This window comes from Haliaeetus leucocephalus, unplaced genomic scaffold, assembly GCF_000737465.1.
Source record: "Haliaeetus leucocephalus isolate CR32 unplaced genomic scaffold, Haliaeetus_leucocephalus-4.0 Scaffold227, whole genome shotgun sequence".
Taxonomy (NCBI): domain Eukaryota; kingdom Metazoa; phylum Chordata; class Aves; order Accipitriformes; family Accipitridae; genus Haliaeetus; species Haliaeetus leucocephalus.
This window is the reverse complement of record NW_010972663.1, coordinates 507441-508544: the sequence shown is the minus strand read 5'-3', so window position 1 is coordinate 508544 and position 1104 is coordinate 507441. Positions and strand designations below refer to the sequence as shown.

Genomic DNA, 1104 nt, shown 5'->3' with positions numbered 1-1104 from the left:
CCCCCCCCCCAAGGTGGCAAGATGGCGAGCGAGCGGCTGCACAGCGCCCAGGACCTGCTGGATCTCACCTTCCAGTGTGAGTGCTGGGCAGTGGGGAGAGGAGGGGGACACACACACAGACCCTTTTGGGGTGCAGCCTGACCCGTGTTCCCCCCCAGCCTTGGCCATGCAGCACATGGACTTGAAGCAAGTGGAGCTGGACACGGCGGTGGCCAAAGTGGACGAGCTCTCCCGGCAGCTTGAATCCCTCTGGACCGACGGCCCTGGACCCCCCAAAGTAGGATCTGGGACTTGGGGGGGAGGGGGCCACCCCATTGCCCCCCTCCTCTACCCCAATATCCAGTCTGCCCTCTCCACCCCTCCCCATCCCCAGGAGACGTACAGCCCCAGCCGAACCCGCTCGCCCCTTGGCCGGAGAAGCCTGGCACCGGAGAATCTGGAGATGTCGGGGGACACACTGGGTCGCCCCGGTTCCCCCCGGACCCTCCATTATCTCCCGGGGGAGGATCGGGCGCCTTCACCTCGACCCAAGGTGTTGGCGGTGCCCTACGAGGGGTTGGCACTGCCCAGCCCGGGGGGTCGAGCCCCCTCCCCTCGTCCCCATCGTTCCTATGAATTCTTGGGGCTAGGGGGGTCCCCCAGACCGGGTGAGGGACCCGTCTTCTTCCCTGAGCGGGCACCCTCACCCCGACCCCCCGCGCCCCCCCCTTATGAGGTGCATGGGCTGTACCCCTCCGTCAGCAGCCCCGCCATCACCTTCCGGGCGCAGGGTAAGGCCACCATGGTGGTTTTGGGGGGACACACATGGTGGGGACAGTCCCTGGGCTGGGGGTGCTGCTGTCCCCGTCTTGGGGTGCTCCTGTTCCTCCTTGGGAAATCTCGCTGTGAGATACTGCTCCTGGGGGTGCCTCTGGGACACCCGGGGTGTCCTCATCCCTGGGTGTCCCCCAATTCATCCTGGGTGTCCTTATCCCTGGGTGTCCCCCAATCCATCCCTGGGTGTCCCCAGTCTATCCTGGGGTGTCCCCCAACCCTGTCACTGGGTGCTCCTGCCCCACCCTGAGGTGCCCCCATCCATCCCCCAACTTGAGCACCTTTGGGGGG

At 66.5% G+C, this 1104-nt stretch overlaps 1 protein-coding gene across 1 annotated transcript in view; it reads left to right on the top strand.

Moving 5' to 3' along the window:
* Positions 1 to 16: 16 nt before the first annotated feature.
* Positions 17 to 1104, top strand: part of PPP1R13L (protein phosphatase 1, regulatory subunit 13 like) — a 5576-nt gene continuing 4488 nt past the window's right edge. Inside the window, exons 1-3 of the mRNA XM_010567202.1 lie at positions 17 to 76; positions 159 to 277; positions 374 to 770. Coding sequence (XP_010565504.1) covers positions 22 to 76; positions 159 to 277; positions 374 to 770 — 571 coding nt within the window. The 5' untranslated portion in view covers positions 17 to 21. The remainder of the gene's footprint in view (positions 77 to 158; positions 278 to 373; positions 771 to 1104) is intronic.